The sequence below is a fragment of the Anoplolepis gracilipes genome, chromosome 2 (genome assembly GCF_047496725.1).
Source record: "Anoplolepis gracilipes chromosome 2, ASM4749672v1, whole genome shotgun sequence".
NCBI lineage: Eukaryota > Metazoa > Arthropoda > Insecta > Hymenoptera > Formicidae > Anoplolepis > Anoplolepis gracilipes.
In genome coordinates this window covers 2,770,130-2,794,039 of record NC_132971.1, presented here as the reverse complement: position 1 = coordinate 2,794,039, position 23,910 = coordinate 2,770,130, and the positions used below count along the sequence as shown (strand labels likewise).

At 36.2% G+C, this 23,910-nt stretch overlaps 3 protein-coding genes across 4 annotated transcripts in view; 1 reads left to right on the top strand and 2 right to left on the bottom strand.

Moving 5' to 3' along the window:
- The window catches only part of LOC140662998 (uncharacterized protein C15orf61 homolog), a 71,549-nt gene extending 49,049 nt beyond the window's left edge, over window positions 1-22,500 (top strand). Inside the window, exons 1-5 of one of the 2 annotated variants that reach the window (XM_072886831.1) lie at window positions 16,928-16,942; window positions 17,030-17,180; window positions 18,788-18,933; window positions 20,050-20,293; window positions 21,142-22,500. In XM_072886831.1, coding sequence (XP_072742932.1) covers window positions 18,826-18,933; window positions 20,050-20,293; window positions 21,142-21,269 — 480 coding nt within the window. In that variant the 5' untranslated portion in view covers window positions 16,928-16,942; window positions 17,030-17,180; window positions 18,788-18,825 and the 3' untranslated portion in view covers window positions 21,270-22,500. Of the gene's footprint in view, window positions 1-16,927; window positions 16,943-17,029; window positions 17,181-18,787; window positions 18,934-20,049; window positions 20,294-21,141 lie in introns of those variants that run through there. The other variant, XM_072886830.1, reaches the window with a different exon arrangement.
- Cad99c (cadherin 99C) overlaps window positions 1-23,910 on the bottom strand; it is a 116,310-nt gene that overhangs the window by 73,217 nt on the left and 19,183 nt on the right. The window lies entirely within an intron of this gene.
- The window catches only part of Mrpl1 (mitochondrial ribosomal protein L1), a 36,279-nt gene continuing 23,147 nt past the window's right edge, over window positions 10,779-23,910 (bottom strand). The window contains exon 9 of the mRNA XM_072886823.1: window positions 10,779-13,904. The gene's annotated coding sequence lies outside the window, so the exon portion shown is untranslated. The remainder of the gene's footprint in view (window positions 13,905-23,910) is intronic.

The following is a 23,910-nucleotide window of genomic DNA, read 5'->3' as shown; positions in this document are numbered from 1 at the left end:
AAACGTATTTATACTCTATCTATATTTTATCAATTTATATTAATTTATTTTATACATCTTTCTTTCTCGTAATTTATTTATTATTCCGTTGAAAATATAAGTCAAAAACTAACGCACACTGAATTGTTTATAATTAATCCTTATTCTGTGCCGCGCCTTAATTTAGGTCTGGCGCCTGCCAGCATTTAATAAAATCACGATTAATAGCGGCCGCTTTAACGGGCCACTAACAAAGTACCGGTGCATGTTACCAAGCAAAGTGCTCAGTTAGTGAAAAGTCGAGATCATAGTCGGCCGACCATGGATAGAGCCGCGCGCGGGAGCGGTCCAGACAATCTCTCTCTCTCTTTCTCTCTCTATCTCAGTTGACGAGCGTTCTCATGTTGCAAACCTCTATGCGTGCTCCGTCTGGAGCCGGCAATTACTTTATGCTCGTGTGCACGTCCACGCGTGCACGCAACGTTTATCGAGCTATCGAGGTTGTGCAAATAACGCGAGAAAAATTTCTCTGACGGGAACAGAGAAAGAGAGGAAGAGAGACGGACAAAGAGAAAAAGAGAGATGCGTATCTAATTGTAGCCGCACGCGACGAGATATGGCACAGCTTCTTTGACAAACGGCCGAGTTAGATGGAATAAAGAACGAGGGAGGATGAAGGGAATCGCGATCCCTAAGCTGGAGTCGAATATCGCATGTTCATAATTTTGCCTTTTTCACAACTCGAGGACTTATGTTCGTGTACATATACGACTTCTCTCACACATGTATGTATCATATGTTAAGTGTGCGCGTTGGATACGATGATTTCATAGGCGATCTGATGACGCCGGCATCCCATGGGTTTCTCGCTACGTAATTGGTAATTAATGTACATATATAGATACTGGTATCTACGTAATCGTACGATGAAATGAGTACAAAGAGCGCGCGCGCAATTGTGTGTAATAACCGAGATAGCGAATAAACCGGAAAACGAGAATGATAAAACAAATGTTTGATATCCAAATCAATCCTCGTTGAATATAAGTATCATTACAATATTACAGAATCGGAAATCTAATGGCTATAAAATACAATTTCCTCTGAATGTATGTTTCTATATTATTCCATATTAATTTGGAAATGCAATCTTTATTTTCTCTACAATGTTTTATTCCGTTGTAACGCGTTTTAAGTGATATTAAATTCATAATGTTATATTTTATTTAAATGCGAAATGTGAAATACATTCGGACAGAAATGCCCCGAATACTTTGAAATTATCAAGTAAAATATAGAATATTGCAATAATTGAATACATTTACTTTATAAATATTTAACTTTAATTTAATTAGTATAGTGCTTTAATTATATATGTAATTATATATAATATAAAATGTCATATTCAATAATTTTTCCAAAAGTAAATCTAGAATCCATGCAAACCTCGAAAGAAACTTTGTTTTCACTTATTGTTAGAAAATGTTATTGCATCTTCATCTCATAGTGAAGAAAAAAATAAGGCGATACATCAAGATGAGTCATGCATCTTAATTTCAGAATTCTGACATCACGCGAATCTGAATCCATTTATTTTATTCAGAGAGATAAGAATAGAACGTTACGATTCATAAAGCGATGACAATGATAACGCGCGATCCTTCTGTATGATAAACCTGACAGCTTGTTTCTCTGTCTGTCTCCTACTCTGTTCTCCTAGGATCTGAAATAGCCAATATTCGAGAGAGTGATAGGAATGCTGGAAGGTCCCTTTTCCCGTCGATCGCGGCATCAATGGTCGGAATAAATATACGGGACCGGTCCGGTTGCTATCGTCTAACTAACAATTTGGAGCGTGGCGTAGAAACAACAAACGACTATACCTGTATCCTCGCCTTAGGAAGAGATTGAGATTACTTCTTTGGAAATTCACTAGAACGTGTTCCAATCGGATGATATAAGCGCATCGGAGATCGGACGTACCGTTTCTACCGCAAGGCAAAAGTATATATAATATAGGAATTCACATACCTGAAGATCCCATAGACTATAGCGTATACAATCAAGAATATGTTAGTTCTGATATGGTTAAAAGCTAACGACACACACCATGATAAAGAAACGTTACAAGCGCTAAATTCATCAATATTATATTTCTAATGTTGAAAGAATAGCGCAAGCTAATTTTGATATAATTTTCTTAAATAATGGATATAAAATGTAATCGCTGTCTCATTAAATATTTTGATCTAATATCTGAATTAATTATCATCAAACAAGTAAACACACGTTTTTAATTTTTTTCTGAAAAGCGATGAGCATTCGCGTGTACGAATCACGCAAAAGCATCGCGAGATTTATAAACGATTTTCCCGTAGAGATTCGTAGACTGTAGAGCCGTTTCTGCTATTTATGGAGAACTAGTTTGCGGATTTTTTCGCGTGCCTTGCTGGTGGAACGAATGTCGACATAGCAAAGATTCACTGGTAGTAACAGCGGGCGAACCGGATTTGACCGGAGAATTGATCGGATTATAGTGACAAATTCGCGTACCGTAGAAAGTCGAGTGACTGGACAGCGGCAGCAATCGTTTCCTAAGCAGATCAACGGGACGATTCGAAGCGAAATGAGTTTCAATGTAAAAAAATCTGAGATTCAATCTTCAGATCCCACTCGACCGTCTTTGTGTTAAAATTATTTGTAGATCATGGAGAGGAAAACTTTCCTTTTCTTTTTTTTCTTTTTTTAAATCCGAAGAATGTGCGATTTTTTTCACAGCCAACATCGTGCACGCCCCTCGCATTCTTCCTTCGGTGAATGCGGTTTGCGACGAAAGCCGACGTTTCTAAATCGGCGGTTAGCGTGCGCTTATGCGTTCGTGCGCGCCGACAACCGGTTGGCGGAGCGCGTGAAACACGCGTGTGAACGTCAACGATCATACATAGTGCGCAACGCAATGGAATACGGGATGCTCACGATTCTTTTCCATTTATAGACGACCGTGATCAAGTTTCTTACCCCTCTATAAATTTATAGCAGAGAAAATTCATTCGTGTGATTTATAATTTTCGAAATTTTCAATATAAATTAAAAATGACGGACGGAAAAAGGGATTTAATTTTCGTCAACAAAAGACCTGCTCTCATTTTGTCGATAACGTCGACCGTTAAAAGTCGTGAAACGTTTCGTAACCAAAGCATCGGCAAGATATCGGCGAATTCGTCGGCCAGAGACTCGCATGTTCGCTGCTCACGATACGCACCGGCCTATAAATCAGTTTAATTCGCGTGCGATTCGATACAATGTTTCGAACGCGAGTTCCGGTGGGATCGCTCCGCTCGACGCCCCCTTGGGCCCGCGCATAGCTTCGATAGGATAGGGGGAAGTCGAATGGAAGAAGGAGAAAGAGAATAATCGCGCGCAATTACAGTACGCGCGCGGCGGCGATCGCGTCGATAATCATTCGGAGATGAGATCGCCCGCGTGCAAGATGCATCGCGAACTCGGCCGCGGCGCACGAGAGAGATGCACGGGGGAAATATTTTATTCGGACGCGAGCCGTGTAATTATTCCCGCGTAGAGAGTATCCCGCGTGCCGCGCCGATATCTCGATGCCCTTCTCCCGAGATGCCTCTCTTTGCGTTTCGCGGTTGTAGCGAGCCGCCGCGCCGTCGTGGACAAATTGAATGCTCTCCGACGAGCGAGACGATGGTTACGGGCTATTTTACAAAGATCTAGCGATGAGTCCTTTGCATTATTATTTAAAACAACTTAACGCACCGCGGGTGTGTGATCGTTACATATGTGACGTCTTATTATTGTCAAAATGCATTTATGCTTTAAAATCTTGAATTGTTATAAAATGCGCTTTTTTTTTTTAAATTGTAAAAAATCCAGGAAATCTGTGTAAATAATTTTTAATTCAATTATCACACACCGCACATATATCGATTATTTACGTAGCTATGGATAGTTCTCGCGTTTACCTAACTTAACACATCGCAGATGATTCTTACGTCATCTTGTCAAAAACGAACGAAATGTCTTTGAACTTTTAATAAAAATTATAAACTGTGCTTTTGAATTGTAAAAAATGAAGGAAGTCTCTGTATCATTAATTTTTAATCCGGTCTCAATTATTTACGTAGTCACCGAATGATTCTCATTTCTCAATTCTCTAAATTAAATTCTACTCAATATGATATTATGATATACTTGGAACACCCTGCAGCATCATATGTAGGCGGAAGTCAATTCGTTTGATGTTGGCGTATCTAACTTAAACAAATCATTCGTGGATGAGACCGCTATGTTAAGCGCCACCCTCGCAAACGTAAATGCCGAAGTGCATTTTATCATTTGACACGTCAATGATTATCTCTCGTAAATTAATATTATCTTTCCTTTGTTAAACTCGATGTCCAATTAATATCGTGAGTGCGATTCTTCAGAAGGTTCCAAAACTGTTACATACACATATATATACTTTTAATTCCTCCTACTCGTCACCTGAATTAAATTCCAATGTAGCTCGACGTTAGCTAATCGCTTCCGTGCATTTTAATATCTAAAGTTACCCCGTCGAGGGACAGATTTTCGAGGAGATAATCAGCGGCACTGGTCATTTCTCGACTTCCGCATCTTCGCGGAATAGCCGACAGACGATGAGGCGGCTTCGAACGAACTCCCTCTCGATTTAACGGGCGCTCGCGCGATCCATTCAAGTCAATCGTCTCGGTGCCATCGATCTTCGCTATGCGCGACCGCGGGCGAAGCGCGTATAACGGTCAGCGGCCGAGAATGAAGGCGATTGCGGGCCAGCAAAATGCCCTTTCCCTCCCGGCGGGAGTGCAATTAAATGATCGATTTATGGTTCCCGCCGATCGTTACACACCGGATATCTGCCTGGTTCGCCTCGCTAATGACGTAGCTAGGGTACTGTGCTTACGCGAGAAGTATTCTTTGCTAGGTGTACTCTCGTCGTTTGAATATGCGTACTCGCGTGATACAACATGCAGAAGGTAAACGAGCGCCAGCTGTGCATTGATTAACGATCACAAACGCGTGAACGCACGTGAACGTGTCTATTGTGCGTCGCAACCGATTGCTTTGATCCTCGTTGGAATGCACGAGACATCTTAATTGAAAAATTCGACTTAAAACTCTCGCGAGTAGTTCTTTTGCATAATGTGACCTGTAGAAGACGGTTTATTATCTAGATTTTTTAATGAAAAACTGAACCTTGAATCGTATTGTTCTGTTAGTTCATCCGAAATTCGACTGAGCTGCTAACACAGGCATAAATCGAATTGAAAAAGAATCACTCAACGTGTTAAGATCATAGTTCAGGAAAGAGCAGACACGCGCGAGGATATATTGCGAGTTCAAAATCCATCTACATGAGCAGCGTTGCTAATTACTCTTGCCTAGTATACTATCTCACGGTCATAGATAAATCGAAAACCATTAGAATAAAACGAGGAATGATTATTATTTTAATTATACATACATGCTAATTGTTATATAAAATATATAGATTTTATCATATAATGACAGATATATATTATAAATATATAAGCATCAAGTTTTGCAATTAGATATCACGTATGCAGGAAATCGAAATTAATTAATTCGCTAGAACAAACATGATTTACATGCGAGTTGCGAGTTCGCTTACGATCGCTCTCGCAACTCTGTATTCCGCATCCATTGTAAATGAGTGTATTACAGATTCGCAATGCATACGCATGCATTCGCTAAATAAGGCCAATATTCTGGTTCACCAGCATATATATGTGAGTGTTTATCTATCGGTAAGCATATGGGTATCGATTCGTGGTGTACATCTTGCCTCGTGAAAACCGGATTCGTCCGATACTCGAGCAAGCTCGGCTAATGAGAAACCTTCTTTTACAAGATGTCTTCCACACGAACCACACTGAGAATCTGCCGACTCCTACCAAGAACATAATTCACGAAAAGGGGATCGACGCTTATTAAGCGGGCTCGGAATATCTTGCAAATCGCATTGGTGTATTTTAAATGAAATAGTACGTAATAGTGAAGAACCTTTTTTCGTAATCTTAGATTTTAAAATTTTTTAAACGATATACTTAATCTTTTAATATTTTATTTGAAAATAGATATTTTCTACAGAATGGCATTTTAACGTTTCAAATTATAGCCTTAAATAAAATTAAAATTCAAAGAATTAATATACATTTCTTCCAAGTTAAATTACTTTTTATTTTTCAATTAATTTATTTGTATATTAATCTTTTATATGTATGTTCGATTTGTTTGATGATTTATGCCATATTTTTAAATGCAAATATGTTATACGCGTATAAATATTCTCCATTGTAACTTTTACATCATCTAACATGGCTTAAATAATCTTTCATTGATTATATCTGGGCGTGATTCCCAGCATCTTCATTGTTGCACAAGCAGATATTTATCTCGCGTTCATCCTCTTCGCACGCCTAAGTCCTACATTATTAATCCCTTAGATGCGTACATGACAACGAAAAAAAATATTCTGCACTATTGTGTGATATTTACATCCATTCTTATATATATATATATATATATATATATATATACTCTTTCCTTTTTTTTAAATTTTATTACAAAAAAATATTCTCCTATATTAATATTTAAAGTTATATTTGATTTTCTATTAAATCACCTAGCGTATATAAAGTGCTGTGTGGACAAAAAATTTATTTTTCTACTTAATAGTGTTACATATGTATATAGAAAAAAAATTTGGCAAATGCTTAAGTGCATATCCCGCCGAGTGCAAGATTGGTTTTGCGCGATAAAGTCGTCGTCACGTCATGCCTCGTGACACGCGGTTTCCTCGGGCGTAATACGTAGGTGCACGTGTTTGAAGGGGAGCGGAAAATGGTCTCACCGCGAACACGGCCCGCCTTTCCATTTTCTTTAAAGAGACCATTGAGCATCGGCAAACCAGTTCTAAACATCATGCATCAGTTCATGCGTCCCTCAATATGCACTTTGCCATCTTGCATGATCGTAGAAACGTTCGTTAGCTTACAAAGTTAAATCAATAAATACAGAAGTTGGTATGGAAATTGCACGCGGACAAATGGAATATTTAGTTAATTTAATGATTTCATAATCGCACTAAATAAATATTTTAAAATGTTGAAAATAGCTTTCGCTTTTTTTTCTTTTCTATTGAAAAAATTAACGATATATTTTTAAAATAGAAACGATTGTTCAGCTTTTTCTTCATCTAGAAATCGTATTGATAAAAATTTGAGTACTACAGCAGAAAAGCTGGTCGTAAAAGAATGCTTCAAACGAGCGATTTTAAAATCAGATTCCTATATCTGCATGTTCCAATCAGACCAGCGCGAACCGTATTGTCTCTCACAAAATTCTCACGAAATAACGCGTCTGACCTAGATTCGTAGATTGCGTTTAAATCGTGATGAAACTCGGCGCGCGTAATGATAAGCTACGGTGCAATGAATCACCATTGGTAGGGTACCATACTATGAGATGTAACGGATTGCCCAGACAATGTTATAATTTGGAGCATGTTTCGCAAAAGGGTACATGTTTATACACGAGAGAAAAGGTTATAATTAATTGTTTTTGTGTTACTCTAACTTTACTGATGTAAACAATTACACATTGCAGCTTTTATCCGTATGTACTAATAATAAGTGATATAAATGATATAAAAATTTGTCAAAATCAACATGTAAAAATGTTCAATAAGAGAAAGAGAAAAAGAAAAGAAAAAGAAAATATTATTGGTGGAGAAATAAAAAAGAAAGAGCACTTCTTAAAATTAAAAAAAACACACACACACACACACAAAGCACAAACAAATACATATAAAAGCCAATAAACTTTCGCAAAATTTTGCAATGTGCGCATCAGTCGTCCTTGAAGGGTCTCGAAGCTACGAAGATTCGCGAACAAATTCGCTTTACGGCAAGCCCTTTACGGTGGGCTCGACGATTAAGTGCAATTACGCTTCCTCCGGCTATCTCCTTGGCCGGGCAGCGTTTTCGTCCTCGGCGAGGATACGGCACGGTGTAACTGCGAGTTTATGGCCTCGTTCGTCCGGTGCGAATCCACAAGCACGGCGGGATCCGACATAAAGTAAGGATCGCGCGCGGCAGTGGCTGCGCGCGATGCATCTCTTTGTTTTGTTCGTTTATTCCCGGCTTCCTCGGGAAATGACGGGAACCGACGAACGGAAGAATGCGTCTGGCGTTTATCGTGTAAAAGGACAAAGAATCATAGTATAAAGCTCCTCTCAATATTTCGTGCAAATAAAATCTCACGTCGAGAATCATCGATATCGCAATATAATCGATGTTGGTTGAATCAACGAGTTTTGTCAAGAGAGAGAGAGAGAGAGAGAGAGAGAGAGAGAGAGAGAATCTCCACTTTTTTCCGGGTCAAATCTGTAAATTGGTGGCGCTTGAACGATTATTGTCAGAGCTATCCCGCGACTGCTGCAGCGTATTTTTGACTATGTAATTAATAATCGATATCATTAGAGTAAAGAATTCAACCGACAATTTTACACGGAGATCCAACCGTCACGTAAGTGCGCTCTTTGCATACCTTTGATCACGGTCCGTAGACGTAAGAAATAAGTGGAACGTAAAATGACACTTTATATTGCAAGTGTAGTCTAACAAGAGAATTCTACGAATCGGCAAATCAAAATTCCACGAGAAGAGACCCATCGCATTTGTGAAAAAGCATGAAAAAAATTACATAACATTAAATGTCAAATGCCGAATACCGCGTTGAATTGTTGTTGTTGATAATATCATTTTTAAATTTGCGAATATTGTAAGATTAAATCTTTTATCATTAGATTTTGCATATTTCGTATCTAGTGTTTTACTAAAGATAGTGAATTTTATAAAAAGCTCAAAATTTTCGTAAATCCCTACGCTATATCATATCGATACGCGGTAGCAAAAAGGTTTTTTTTTCGCGCGAAACGAGCGTCACGCTCGATGATTCTGGCCGCAAAAGTGAGAATCACAAATTTTCCCGCGGGTCGACCTCAAAAACCACGGATAAGCGTCACTCTCCGGATCTGCGAGCTCTCGCGGTCGTAAAATTCTTCGCATCGTGTGCCGTGCGAGCGGTTACCGATTCGCCGCGGTTTGCAGATCGCGCGGACGGTATTCGCGACCGCAACTTCGACGGATCTTTTACGGAGAAAAGACCCGGGATCAACGACATTCTTCAGCGCGTATGCTGCGTGATGCATACTTCATCGGTATCGAATATATAATCGATCTTCTGTACAATTAAATTTTCCATTAATCGTAAAATTAATCCAACAAAATTCCATCAATTTCTATTAGAAATTCGACTTACAATATGTTAAATCTGATAGAATTATTCCAATGATTTATTGTTTTCTTTTTATGTCGTCCGTTTCTAAAATGAACTTTATTTACCCTTTTAATTATTATAAAAATTATTTATAATGCAGTCCCGTACGTCACAAGAAATACTTTTTTTTTTTCTTTTAATTTGAGAGTCCTTCGCTTTGTGAGTCACTCGCTGTACCACCTACATTGCACGAGGTCGAAAATAACACCGGTCTCCGCGACTCTTTCGTTCATCCTTGATTTGAAGACCAAAGATGAAAGCCACGCATTACACGGCGATGATCTCTCGACAAGATAAGAGATGCATCCTATTCTTTAGAGCGTCATACATCCCCTCATGATGTATGCGTTTCGCCGGTGGGTGTCCAAGAGTGCTCTCCACGGTAATACGCCCTGCCAACGGAAGACAGTCAGAACTCGGGGCTATCGTGGAAGATTGCAGTCTTTATTAGCCTCAGAATAACCGATATTTTGTGAGTTTCCTTTTTTCATCCGACGCGACCGAACGAAGTAGAAAGAACTCCCGCGGTAATTCTATGGCTCCCAAGCAACAGCATAGAATCCTCAAAAATGCATAAATAACTCCACTTCTCTCCATTCTTCCTCTTCAAATCGTTCTTATGCGAACTAACTCTAAATTAACTTTAATTATACTTCGACATGTAGATAGACTACGAACGCACAAATAATCTGTAACGGATATATTGTGATTAATTACTCATCTCATCTAATTTATTGTAATTCTACATCGTCAATATATGTCACAAAACTGTTCAAGCATGAAATAATAATGGATAACGCATTTCGCCAGAAATGACATCCTGATTTAATTACGCAGCTATGCCTGTAATGAGCAGATGGGAAATATGTGAACATTTAACATTATGCTGAATGTTAAATGAAACCAGTCTTGCTAAATTGCGAGTAAACGTATTCCATTTTGCGGTTAGTTCTCTCTAATGGGATATTTTAGTTTAATAAATCATCTATACATATGCATTTCTATGTACACATGTATGTGTGTAATAATTACATTTTTAATTAATTTTGTAATAAAATAGTTTTACAGTCCGTTCAGACGAATCAATGCTCGGTTGTCCTTAGCAAAAGCTGTTCGAGATATATTGTTCAATAACAATGTGACTGCTATCGGCATTCGATATGTACGCGATACAATCATACTAGGTCAATAAGATACCTAATATATGTTAGATAAATGTTTCGCGAAGGACGTGTTCTGATATCAAACTTTTAATTTTTTCAACGAATTTTACGAAAATGCGTACGATGATTGTTTTTATATTAACTGGAATATCGAAACAATTTTCACCGAAAGAAGATTAACGTTTTTATAATTTTTAATCAGCAAATCCAAAGATATATAATATAGAAATAGACTAGTATGTGAAGATGTGGAAAAAGTTAAAATTAATAAAAATGAAGAATTTAAAAATTAAATTAAATCTTAAAAAATATAGTATATATACTCTCAAAAAGATTTATAGACATTCAATAAATATATTTCAAGTGCCTTTTACTTGCGCTTTTGTGATAACTGAACAGTCAATATACGGCATGAATGTCATGAAACGATGCTCTCCCACGCCAATACAAACGTCCGACGAGTCTCGGCGCAACGACACGATAGGCTCTGGATATCGATAAAATGATCATTCCGCGGCTGGTCGAAGCGGAAGGCACCGATTGGCGCGTCGGTTGGCGAACAACCGTGAGAGAAAGAGCTCACGATCCGCCGCTGAACTTTTTCGAGGGGATAATACTTGAGGAACGGTACATTGCCGAAGGGTAACGCTCGCTTCCACTGCCGCCACCGACGCGAAAAAGAGAAACGCGGGAGAGAATAAGGATCGGGCACCGAGCAGGCCGCAGAAACTGAATCTGCCTACTGTCTTCTTATTGGATCCTGTCGGACGACCGCGAACCGCATCGGCACCGCAAGCGCCAAAAAAAAAAAAAGAGCTTGTACGTTTGTGCGCACGTTGGCGAGCGCGCCATTAAGTCCTCGACGAGGAACTTCATTATGCAAACGCACAATTTCTATCCATTAACTTTGTTCTCGTCAATTATCCCTTTGAGGGAAAAGGAACTGTCTGCAAGAAAACACACGCGATAATGTATGTACAAATGTATGTAAAAATTCTATTGTTGACATATATGTTTACTTCTCGCTGCAGATACTTATTGCTATAAAAAGTAAAAAAAGAAAATTAAACACTGAAAAAGAATCCCTTTGAAAAGAATAGAACATACATTCCTTCTGCATTGTATTCAGTCACAACGGAGTCAGAATCGGAGTCGAGGTCTCGAGAAATTACTTCGTGCAGCCGGAAGGCGTGTTTTAGATTATGGTAATGCGGTTCTCTCAATTTCGAATCCGGCAACTGTTAAATCATCGAAAGGAAACGAAATTCTAATTTATGGTCGTTAGATGGTAATAAATGGGTTCAGAACGATATGGCGAGTAAACTTGCGCGGAAATAAAGAACCGTTAAGAGAAAGTACAAACACAACAGCACGTCATCCTAAACCGTGAGAAATGTTCAATGAAATTTATCTTACTCCGTAAGTAAACATACGTTTACAATTTCAGTAAACGAACATGTGCTAAGATATATTACTTTTGCATAATCTTATCCATTTAACACAGAGTCCACTCTAAAGAGTAATATATACATAAGCGCATGATGGATAACAATATAACCGGAGGTATTGTATCATATTTATTTTTCCTCTTCCAATCAAGCATTTTTAGTGTTGAAAAGATTTCCCTCGTGTTTTTATAGATTAATATCGAGACTATTCTCTTCGTTTTCCCTTTATAGTTATGTACGCGAATGGCGTGTAAAGGAACAGATCAGATATCCTACGGTATTTATGCGTAAACGCCCAATGTTGGATCCCGTTAGGCCGTCGTATACGCGTCTCCACCTGCGATTGAAAAAAACCGCGTGATTACACGTGCGTGCGCGCGCGTGCATCGCGCATAATGAAGGAGCGGCTCCGAGATGCGACGCGACGCGAACGGCCGTTACATCATTTATCTCGCGGAAATCGTAGACTCGCATCGAAATAGCCAACAGACCGTCTCCGTGTCTCATCATATAACGCATGTACACGCAGACACACACACACAATGAGACGCATGTGCGGCGTCGCATACATCCCACATTTTCGCGTGGGTGCAGGTCATGTGCGTAACACATGTGTGTGTGTATATATATATATATGCGTGCGTGTATAAAAGGTGCGAAAATGAATATCGTCATATTGGTAGTTTCAAGAGCGTCGACGAGAGTGCAACGAAGAAATTGAATTACCGGAGGATATATCCTGACACATGGGAGATCATTTATTTAAAATATGCTATATAGTAAGGAGGGTTTGAACGCCATCGTCCGTCGGCTGATGGAATAAAACTTACACTTTGACGTACGGTTATTGCAATAAGAAATTCTACTCGCGCTTTCTCGTCGTAAATGCACTGATTGAATAGCAGTTTACGTCAAAAGTGTCAAACACACATATAATTATATTGCGTGCTCTAGATGTATAGGATGAGAGTCTTCTATAGAAAGACTAAAGGAAAGAAGGGAGAATAACGATGAAGTTTCTAAATTGCAAATAATTTTTTTTTTTTTTTTTTTTTTTTTTTTTTTTACGAATGCACGTCATATTTTCAAGTTACATCAAGAAAGGGACAGACGTTAATTCTAAGACACTCTATGCAACGTTCCTCAAGAATTAACAAACGGTTTTTGCTCCTTTGAAATATCCGGTATGCGAACATGAATATATTACGTTTCGCCCGTCTCTTCGCAGACGACGCGTCGCGTGATAATGAATCTCGGTAGGGAAAAGTTGCTGCCTTTATGACGTTCTAGTCGATTAAGCGCGATGTAATCGCAGCTGCCCGCCAGCAGACGCGCGTTTCACGCGGCTCTTTCGCGTCGGATTGGCAACGGAGACGCGTAATCCAATTTGACGAGATTGCATTTTCGCGATCTGCCAAGAGTCTTTTTCTATTATGTGTTGCGTCGTCGCATATGATATTCCGCCCGAGCTTTATTGATACTACTCTTGAATATCCTTTGCATATCTTTGCATATTGAATTAATATTTGACGGAATAAAAAATAAATATATATATTGAAATGTAATCAAACAATCTTAGTATTATCAATCTTCTTATCTCTCGGCAAACTTTCTAATAAAAAAAATTGAATTAAAGAAATTCTGACGCGCGACACTGACCTTCAGAACTATAAAGGTATTGATACTCTTCTGAATTTAATCTTCAATCGTCAATCGCGTATACGGATCACTTGTGTATAATAAACATATAGACGTAAATGAGATACGGTAATAATTTATAGGATGCTATATAAGTCGCGACGGTATGCGAAAACGATACTGGGTGTGGTAAAACCTCGTGAGCGCACTGATAAGAGTCTCCATGGATAATCCGGATGTGTACTCACTACGGCCACTGGACACTCACCTGAAAAAGAATTAAAACAAAGCTTTAATAATATTATCATCCACGAGATAGATTCAATTAAATTATATATCGGCATATATATTTTATCAGCGAGAAGATGATGACGTAATGATACACGGTTTTATTTACAGTTTGAATTATACCTTTATAGATTTTTACAGTGTGGAGGAAAGCTTTGTTAATTTTTCACTATTATTTTTAAATATTTATCCGCGTGCATGAAAGCATTAAACTTTATAAAAATAATCATCGAACGTCAAGAATAAAATATAATATTAATAAAAATATATAAACAATAAATATATATTTATAAAGATACTATAAATTATAACATATATATTTTTTAATGTTTAAAAACAAGCATTTGAAGCTAAACTCGGTTTACAGTTTAGTTATCATGATAACTCATATAATTTTCCTTTTTTTCGAATTATAACTATTATTATGATTCCAGTACAAAGAAACAAAATCTACAACGAAACAATATTAATGTTTATTGGTGTACGAGAAAATAAAATATAAAACAGTTGTATACTTAATAGTTACTATTAATATATACTAATAGTTGTGCACTTTTAACATAGTTTACTTTTGCGAGGTGAATCAAGAGCCGATGAAAATGATACATTCACAAAAGTTTATAAAGAGTACATCAGAGATAACGATTCACAATATTGTTCGAATCATAACGGACATAATGTATCAAGTAAAAGATCATAAAGATTATTATGTGAAACATCCATTTTCCTGGTCGCTATTCTGCTTCAAACAATAATCGCGATATTTATCATTTGTTAATGTCGCGTTTAGAACGCTGCTGGGTTAACTCGGTCATGTGATATAAACGCTTTATTGCCTAAATCATCTACCGAAACGTACCAAATGCAAATCGGACATCGATAGACACGATAAATCACGTCTCCACCGGAAGTGCATCGTCGGCATTGTCAGCCTGACACACTTCGATATGTGCAACTGCAATCGCAACTATGTAGTTCAGTCCAAATCGATAACTACTCGTGGCGAAAAGCAATATGAGAAAATGATTTTATTGTGAAAAGAAGAGAAAAAGAATATAATTGAAACATGGGCGCAAACGGTATCATTATGACATGAAATGTCAAAAGTCAAGGCTCTATCACGAAACACGTGACCTACAAATTGCAGAAATAAATTTTGAAGAAAAGTACTCGCGCGCGTACAAGTATATGCAAACAAGTCAAAGTTTTGAAATTAAAGTCAACGAATTATTTTTTTGTGTAAATATCTCTGAAGTTTTCTTTAACTGCACAATTACTGGTGCAGGTGCAAAGAAATCTTATTTGACGATATTGAAAATATTATTTTCGCAATATGAATTTTTCACTATATTATTATCCACGATGTACGCGTTTATTTAAAAATGTCATACCAAAAGTGTTTTGTTATCCCTAAAAGAACAGACATTCCGTTACGCTACCGATACCGCGACGCATCTGATGTAAACACGATCAAAACAAGAAAAAGGGTTGGAGAAAAGGAATAAGATGTACAGTGAATTCGCCGAGAATGATAGCCCGTCAAGGCTGTTGCTGCTTGACAGCCTGACCTCGTGCCACGAGGCCGCGACGTTATATTTACCACCTGGAAGTGCTTAGAAGGAGGTTCTCATCCGCGTTCCCTAATGGTCTATTATTGGACGGTCTATTAAAGGGAATGTGCTTGAGCGAGGACCGTCACGCCTGTCGCGCGAAAATTACAGGATAGCGTTACGTCCGCGACGTGGTGATAAAACGCAACGTGTAACAAATTTATCCCGAGATATTATAATCTTGACTTGCATTTCAGTATGTTAAGTACAAGATATACGATACAATTAACATGTCAAATAATCTTTAAATATGACAAAAATTAACTAAAATTACATTGCAACAAAAAAGATTTATAGAATATAAATATATTTCAAAATAAAAAAAGTTTTTCACAAACTTACTCTTTTATATATATATATATATATATATATATATATATATATATATATATACACTTTATTTTAATGTTGAAAACATTTATAGTTTTAGTTTTCTTTAAAAAAATATATTATATAAAATATCTTAACAAAAAAATTATAGAATATAAGTGATTTTTTAAATACAACAAGTTAAGGGGTTACATACCTTTAACAAAAAAAGTGGTTTCTTTTCAAGAATTTTTTTCAGTAATTAATATAGTAATCAACAAGTTTTTTTATTTTATTTATTATATATATACATGTATATATATATATATATATATATATATATATATATATTTGAGTATATTATATTAAAAAAATTAAGTTTTACAAAAAATTGTAACTTTTGTAGCAACTTCCATAATTTCATTATCTGCATGATTTTGCACTATTAATTTATTTATAGTTATATAATTTTTGATACAGTTTGATTTGAAAAGTAAAGACATTTTTTGGTAGAGATATTATAGTTACGAACTGTCTTTCCGATTTTCCATTTAAAAAAAATTTTTTATAACAAAAAATTGGATAAATTTTGAATCTAAATTGCAATTTTTTTCAAGTTATATAATTTTATGAATTTTTATAAATTAAAAAATTCCGTTCGACAGAATTCGTAACTATAATATCTCTTTACAAAGAAAAATTTTTTTTTCAGATCAAACTAACTTACAGTGCAAAATTATACAGATACTCGAATTATGCATATTAATGTACGCAACTTACTACAAAAGTTACAATTTTTTATAAAACTTAATGATTGTTGATAAGTATATTCAAATGTAATAAATAAAATAAAAAAACCTACAATAATTATTATGTTACTTATTAAAATTCCCGAAAATAGATCATCTGTTTGTACGCGACAAAGGTATATAATTTCTTAAACGCTGACATTATAATATTTTACATTGTTTTAATTTTATTATAAGTGGTAAAAAGAGTTAAAAAATACAGAGTAAACACAACAGAAATCTTTCAAAAAGACCGCCAAACGAAATCGATGCTGGATGACGGCGGCGCTCGTGAGTCTCACGCCGATCATGTAATCACTTACATATGCTGCGTAATATCACAATTTCATCTTCATAAGAAAAGAAAAAATATATAACTCTAAACGTCATATTCACAGGAACACGCGCGCACATGAAATGAACATATGTACGGTGCTTGTATATCAAATCATCAAGCGCAAGTAAGGTCCAAGTGGCAACGTTAACTGGGTCCGATGACTGCAGCCACATCTGTTCGCCAACAGGAAAATCCTGCGCATGCGTGAAAAAGTGAGTACCACTGATATCAATATAGACACGATGTTTTTTTTTTTAAGCGCATTCACCTTACAACAGGCAAAATATTTCTATCATTTTTGCTTGCAAATATTTATCGACACAATGCTCATATACTAAATTATTAATTATCAAGGAAGAGGTAAACTACTAACAAATAAAGAAGATAATTACAAAATGCATATCATTCGATCGATAACAAAAATATTAATTAAATCATGCTAATACACATCATGCATACAGAATATAAATTGTATACAGCAATAAATTAGCAATTCTTCGATTGTGCGATTATATTAATAAGAAAGAATTAGATCGAGGAAGGAGTTATCGCTCTATCGTAATTTGCTGCGAATAGAATCGAGATTCAATCTATTATGCATGATTCCAATTGTTGCACTATATTATCTGATAAATCTACTTTCAATCGTTATTTAAAAAAAATAATAATGTATAGATTGTAAATAAATTTTCTTTGCTGCAATATCGATAATACTTGCGTATGATCAAGATACAATCAGTATTTTTCCAATTAAAACAGTTGTTTATCAAAATTACAATGATAAAGCGCACAAATTGGAACTACTAAATAACTGCGTGTCAAGTATAACGATTGTAATTTGACTTCACAATTATACGATACCAGTCATTCAAAGTATTCCCGGAACTTCGCAACTATTTCGCCGATGAGGCAATCAAAATCGCATAGCGGCAAATTTACGTACGCTGATGTGCAAAAGTTGACATGCACCATTAATTACGTTGTTACTCAGTCCGACGCTCTGACACCGTGAACACGCGTAAAAGACAGAAACGTTAACGTTAACCGCGATCGCGCTTCCATGGCGCGATCATATTGAATCTCGTTAACCTTGACATTTTGCGCGACTCATGCCTCGCGTTTATTTTAGAAAGGTAGAACGATACACACCGTGACGAATTTTTATCCTGCGGGTCGATAAGCGATATTATTGAGTATTATGCGATTCTGTCATTATCTATTTATGCTAGAACACGCAACCTCTCTTATAAGTATCGTCGGTACTTTCAACCGCACGTTCTCGCTAATCTAAATATGGTATCGGTTTCTTAACAAAAGTATTTGATTAAATGCTATTCTTTCTTGCAATTTTTTCAACTTTCGCATTAAATATTCCTGTTGAAATAAATTTCTACTAAAACTAAATTGAAAATAATTTTAATGAATAAAATTTGGTTTACTTTTTGTTGAAAATTAATTTGCTATAAAATCTCTATACTTTTAATAATTTGAGACCTGTTCACATCTCATTAAGAAAAAAATTTCTAAGATTTTATTTTATATTTTAGACTTCAAGTTCTTATTAAACGTTAATTATTTTCTTTAAAATAGAAAGAGTTCAAAAGCATATCATTAGCTCAAGCATCTTCTAAATTCTGTAATTATAACTGATAGATATGCTTCTCCGGATATTAATCCGCTTTGCCTGCATGTTTTTTTATCTTTAATTTTTAAGAAATAAAATCCGCTTGTAACGTTCGCTTTTAACCTTTGGGTTACGAAGATTTTTTTTAAAGAGAGCTTTGCAAAATTTAAAGTCAAATCAATCAAAATCGTACAGATTCGATCGAAGAATTTAACAACGAAATCCAATCAAAAATGATCATCAAGCCGCAAATTGGACGAAGAATGCTATTCACCTCAAGATATGCTAATTTCTGGGTAAAAATACTACAAAAAAAGAAGAAGAAACCGTTGGCGTCAGAGGTTAGTATGTCTCTCATTTTCCCGTTAATTAATTTGACCGCTCCCCTAATTATACTGAAGCGTTGTGCTTTATATCGGTTCGAGAGAAATCTTCTTTCAGGAGGTCACATGCGCACTTTCCCCAGACAGTTTCTTACGTAACAATATACGTCCGTGTTACAATTCGTGTGCTTCCATTCCCGCGGCATTACCTCAATAATCCTCGTGAATCTTCCCAGTCAAAAAGAAAAAAAAAAGAATCCACCATTTCAAACATTGTGTATTACATCGAGAGATTACGAATGCCGTTCTTTCATTGTTTCTGTTCCAGCTTATCTCGGATCAGATTTAAACGATATAAACTTTATTTGAAAAGAATTAGGATCCTAATATTTTTATCTTCTTACATATAAAATAAACTCTACTAATTTCCGTTGCGTTAAAAGTAAATATTCGTTGATAAATAAAAAATGTATAAAAATTAAATGGATAAATATTTGCTAAACATAAACTTTTAATTTGTTGATTTTTATATTTATTTTCCAAAGTTGTTTTATTTACATTCACAATAAAAACTTGTTTGATTTTTGTGTTGATTTTTTTATATACAATATAATAAAAAAAATATTCTGCACCTAATATTTTAATCAAATTTTTCACTAGATATTCCTCTATACCTATATGTATTTTACTTATCGATTATTTTTTTAAACATTGGATAATTCTCACTCTGAGGTGTAAAATTACCCCTGTCTGTGCAATTTAATCCCATGCTACGGTAATGCGAAACGGCAAATATACAAGTAATATGATCGCGCGTGTTCAGAAACAACATTAGTAAATGGATGGCAGTTCGCGAGTGGTAGACAAACGTTTGGACTTTTAAAATCAAACCGGTCGATGCTATCTTATGCAATACGATGCACGGATCAAGTTCTTTTTGTGCGGAAAGCCGGAAGGGACACCAGCCGTTTGACGGCGCGATGTCAACGAGTTGACACCCGTATAAGAAAAAGATGTCGTAACGGCATTTAACGGTGGTTATTTTGTTCCGTGCTCGCGATGATCCCTCCGAGCATATTTCCTCAACCGGCCAGCTATTCAAAGCAGCCTCCGCTTGTGATTGCGGTATTGCAGGTCTTAACGAGCTACCTATTGCAAACCGGCGAGCCCCCTTGGACTTCATACTTTGTTCGGTACGCCGACGTGGTGAACGATCAACGAGGAATGTCACACTTCAACTGGCCGGTGGGTGACAGTAATTACCACGTGCTTAGGACTGGCTGTTTTCCGTACATCAAATATCATTGCAGCAAACGACCGGCGCAGGACCTCAACAGCGAGGACAGATTCTTCAAGGTGATCAAGATATTGAACCTTGGTAAGTAAGCGGACCCTCGTTTTGAAAAAATAATCCATGTTCGGAAACATGACCTTGTTTATTTACGCTGATCGGATATGATAAACTGGCAAGCTCATAAATCGTACAATTATTGCGAATATGTGGTATCCTACAGATAATATCTTCGATGTTAATTTTAACATGATTTTGTTTTTAACATTTTGCTTTAATTAAAAAATCGGGGGACTTTTTAATTCATCAGCGACTAACAAAGAAAATAAAAATAAAACATTCGTAAGTTAAAATCCCGAATAGCATTGAGTTAAGTTATTAGTCACTTTTTCGATCTTCAACTCTAGATTTATATAATTGTCAAAGTTTTTAATATCCGGTAAAGTTATAATAGCTCTTCTAATAATAATTTCTAATAATAATAATCTTCTAATAATAATAGCTCTTCTAAATATAATTTTCTCTAAAGACCTAATCTCCAATTTGTTAAAAGATATTTTCGTTATTAGAATGAAAGTATAGAGTTTTGCAACTCCCGGTATATTTCTTCTGATGTAATTGAAATCAATCGGTATCTAAAATAACGATCGAAACAAGGCGTCACGGCAGAAACCACGCGATATCACCACAGGCGGTTTTACTTGACTTAATTTCCGAGAAGAGACGTGTGGAACGGCGACAACGACGTCGTCGTCGTCGTCATCGTCGTCGTCGTCGTCGTCGTCGTCGTCGTCGTCGTCGTTGTCTTTTCACGGTCAACGTCTCGTTTCATTGACTACTCCTCCTCGATCTGGAATTAGCCATGGCGAACAAGTTCAGCAATGCGATCTCAGCGACGACGTGATAAACCCCTGACTTCTTGCGTTTGTGCCCAGGTATCCCTACCCTGATGTATGGACTGGCGGCGACGCAGCTTATCCGACACCATGAGATCGTGAGGACGCCTCAAGGCGACGTGACAATCCATTTCTTGCTACCAGAGGACAAAGGCGCGTCGTACTAAGATCGCGACTAGCACCAGCATATTAATATCTATTCGAGTTTCCCACGTCTCATGCTGGATTTTAATGAAACACGGAGCCGTATCGAATGATTGTTACATGTTTTTTAACCTATCACGTCGTGATGTTACTCGTTAGTTAATTGAAAAAAATTGAGGCTAATGATACGGAACAATTTTCTATGCAGGAAAGGAATGCGACAATTATCCGTTCAATAATAACTTGATTGAAGTTAATAAAATTTAGATAGTAAAATCTTAATACGTAATATGCAAGTGGCATTGTTTTTCCAATAAAAGAAATATACTTTGAAATTTTTACCGATTACACTTCAGAGGAAGTTTATACGCAACGTAAAAGAAATTTTTTAAGGAAATCGGGCATACGTCAAAGTTTATATTCCACTTTTATAACTTCTTACTCGTGTTTACTGGCTTCAATGGATAGCACGTGCCAGTCGCTACACAGCTTATTAGTCAATTAAGATCAGAAAGGCGTTCATTAGCGACGAGATCAATCGTGTGTGAATCTGCAAGTAATTGACTGTTCCACGTCTTCGAAGGATCTAAATAGAAGCGCCTTTTACAAACTTCGACGACGCACCGATAAGACGTGAAGTCTTATTTAATGAGAACGACCGCGGGCGATTCGCAGCTAGAACAAGGCGCGAACGCGCATAGTTAACATTAAAGCGGCTTTCTAATTAGCTACTACTCGTGTTTCCTGACTTGATGATGCGTTAACTTTGTCGACTCGTTTATCTGCTCCGAACTTGTTTGCATGGAGAACATAACGTACGATGATGAAAGCTCCCGTTGCCGACCGTTGGCATTTAAGTCCGCGATTTATACGAATGTCGAACGTGACGCATAATAATTCGTTATAATTATTATGGCTATGAATGGATTACGATCGGTGAGCGAACATCCCCTCGTTCGAATCAATCGATATCGAATGCCGGATATCATGGTAAGACAAGTCACTTCTAAAGGACACGCTCCGTCAGTTACAAATGCGATTGCACGTTGCCCGTAACCCTAGGCGACTTGTGCAAAGCGTGCAGCTGTTCAAAATAAACGTGATCCAAACTCGGTGAAGTATCCTTGGTAAAATATACTCATGAGATTTGATTCGCAATTATTCCTCTATATTATTCTTTAAAATGCGTTTATATAAATTTATAATTATACTTTCAATTATGTATGCTCATAATTTAACATTATTTCCGAGATCTCTCCATGAATAACATTTTGTAAACAATTTTAGAGAAAAGAAGTATTTTGAATTTGTTAATCACATTTATATAAATGCATAATTTTTATTCTTATTCTAGTAATAATAATTTTGGGTTTTATTAATTTTGTCAAGATTAGATACTAAAATACTTTAAAATGATAAAATATTGCTCATAAAAATTAAGAATATGCATAATAGTTGCAATTATATAATAATTTGTTCTTGCTAGCAATATTTTGATTATACTACTAAACTATATTAATGATAAGTTATAATAATCATTTTTATATACACGTCGAATCTGGAAATCAATGCGACGATAATAAATCTACAGTGAGCTGCAGTTTTTCGCAAATAGATCAAATAAAAAATGTTATCAGGGTTGCAGGTGCAGTGATATTTAAATTTCACGCAACAGGCGACGGAGAAAAATTCATTAGGGAACCATGAAGTATTACGCAATAACATTTCGAGTCTTTTCCTGACATTTACGGTTGCGTTTGCGAAAGTTTTCGTCGTTTCAAATGTAATCGACGCACGACATGTATGTATACACGCACGCACGCACGTACTTCGAATGGCTATTTATCATTTGATGATTATGTCGATAAAAAGGAAAATAAATAAGCCGAATAACAGTATTAATTAGCTGCTGGCTTTCACGTCAGCATTTTAGCAAACTTTCACCGATCTGTACTTTTACATTCGTCTCGGATGACGTCTTCGATCTTTCCATTGCCTTTTTCGGATAAAGTATACAATACTTTCGTTCTCCATGTTCATTAATAATAAAAGCGTAATCTGAGCAGCATAACCGAGAAGCAAACCATTAAGTACCTATATTGTATTTTTTTCGAATATAAAGTTGACTTTAATATAAAGACAATTAAGAAAGGCAAAACATAGGACTATTTCAAGATATGAAATATTTAAGCACTTGCATGTACAAGATTCTTATTTGTGATAATATTTTTAAGAATTTAATTTCTCTACGCAGATCCTAACAAAATTAATAGAATCAAAGAAAATTAATTAAAGTTCATTAATATATTAACAAAAATTGTAAGTTTTTTGCAACTCGCATAAATTTGCAACTTAGGAAAATATCAAGATAAAAAACGTGAGAAAACAGTGAACAGCTTTTTTTATGGTCCATTTTTATTTCACGGATCGAGTTCAATGAACTAATATACGTGGCGATTATCAGTCGATTCGATCCGCAGAATTATTCAAGTATCGCATAAGAAATATCTGATATCTAATAGATAACGAGATTTCTAGAGCAATCCAAAGTCTTATAACGCGGATCGGTTAGACACACTCTCAAGTTCCTCAGATTTCTCTAGATGATCTCTAGATAAGAAGACGATCAGAAGGGAATGGGATGAAAGAAAAAGAGAGAGAGAG